The sequence below is a fragment of the Crocuta crocuta genome, unplaced genomic scaffold (genome assembly GCF_008692635.1).
Source record: "Crocuta crocuta isolate KB4526 unplaced genomic scaffold, BGI_CrCroc_1.0 scaffold327, whole genome shotgun sequence".
Classification (NCBI taxonomy): Eukaryota; Metazoa; Chordata; class Mammalia; order Carnivora; family Hyaenidae; genus Crocuta; species Crocuta crocuta.
In genome coordinates, this window is record NW_027529176.1 from 1,017,170 (window position 1) to 1,018,180 (window position 1,011).

A 1,011-nucleotide genomic window follows, 5' to 3' on the forward strand; every position below is an offset into this window, starting at 1 on the left:
TCCCCGCCGCTGCAGCTGCAGCTGGAGCAGTTGGCCCGGATCCGGGCGCTGGAGCGCGAGCTGCTGCACATGCGCGTGGAGCACACGCAGCTGCTTCACCGTGTGAAAAGGCGCTTCCTGGAGGACAAGGCGGCCTTCGAGCGCGAGGCGCGGCTGCGCGTGCAGTCCCTGGCGCGGCGCGCGGAGCGAGAGGCGGCGCGCGCGCTCGTCGCGCACACGCAGGCGGTCAAGGNGTCACCGTCGCCATCGCGGCCCGCCACGCGTCAGGGGGCCTTCGCCGCCTCCACAGTCCCATCGCGCGAGCCCTCCCAGGTCCCGACATGGCTCCCGCGTGTGGGCTCCAGGGCCCCATCAAAGGCGGGTTCAGGGGTTTCATTCCAGGCCCCATTGCGCGCGGGCTCCGGGCGCCCATCCTTGGTCGCGTACCATCAGGCCTCCGGAGTCCCGTCCTTGACCCAGTCGCGCCCATGCTCCCAGGTCTCTACGCGGGCCTCATTACAGGGGGTCTCGCGGGACACCACCTCCTCTGCCAACTCTGTCCCGGGGCCAGGCTCTTCCGGCCGCCCAGACGCAGGAGACCGTGGACACTGACGCTGCAGGGGAAGCCGCCCCACGGGGGCCGTGGAGGGCGTGTGGAGGGGAGGGCGCGCGGCGCTCAGGCGTTTGGCGAGCTCGGTGTTAATAAAGGTGTGACCCGCTCACGGCTCCGCAAGGCCTGCTCTCCCGCTGCAGCGTTTCTGGCGGCACAGGGGCCACTCGTTCTGGCTTCCGAGCCGCAAAGTAGCCTGATGCGCCCCTCGCCCTGTATGTCTGCGGGGAACTGGCCTCCCTCTGCTCCACAGCTGACCTCAGCTGCTCCGCGGACAGAGAAGACGGCCACCCCAAGGTCCTCCCACCAGGGCTGACGGAGGCGGACATCGCCGGCGCCGACAGAAGGTGTAAGAGCAGCAAAGGAGTCGCACCGCCCGGGAGGGCCAGCGTGGGCTCCCGGGGGCCAGCCCGGGGGGCGCT

At 70.9% G+C, this 1,011-nt stretch overlaps 1 protein-coding gene across 1 annotated transcript in view; it reads left to right on the forward strand.

Annotated features, from left to right (window-relative positions):
- CCDC166 (coiled-coil domain containing 166) overlaps window positions 1–1,011 on the forward strand; it is a 2,419-nt gene that overhangs the window by 722 nt on the left and 686 nt on the right. The window contains exons 2-4 of the mRNA XM_077758136.1: window positions 16–331; window positions 478–687; window positions 843–979. Coding sequence (XP_077614262.1) covers window positions 16–331; window positions 478–687; window positions 843–979 — 663 coding nt within the window. The remainder of the gene's footprint in view (window positions 1–15; window positions 332–477; window positions 688–842; window positions 980–1,011) is intronic.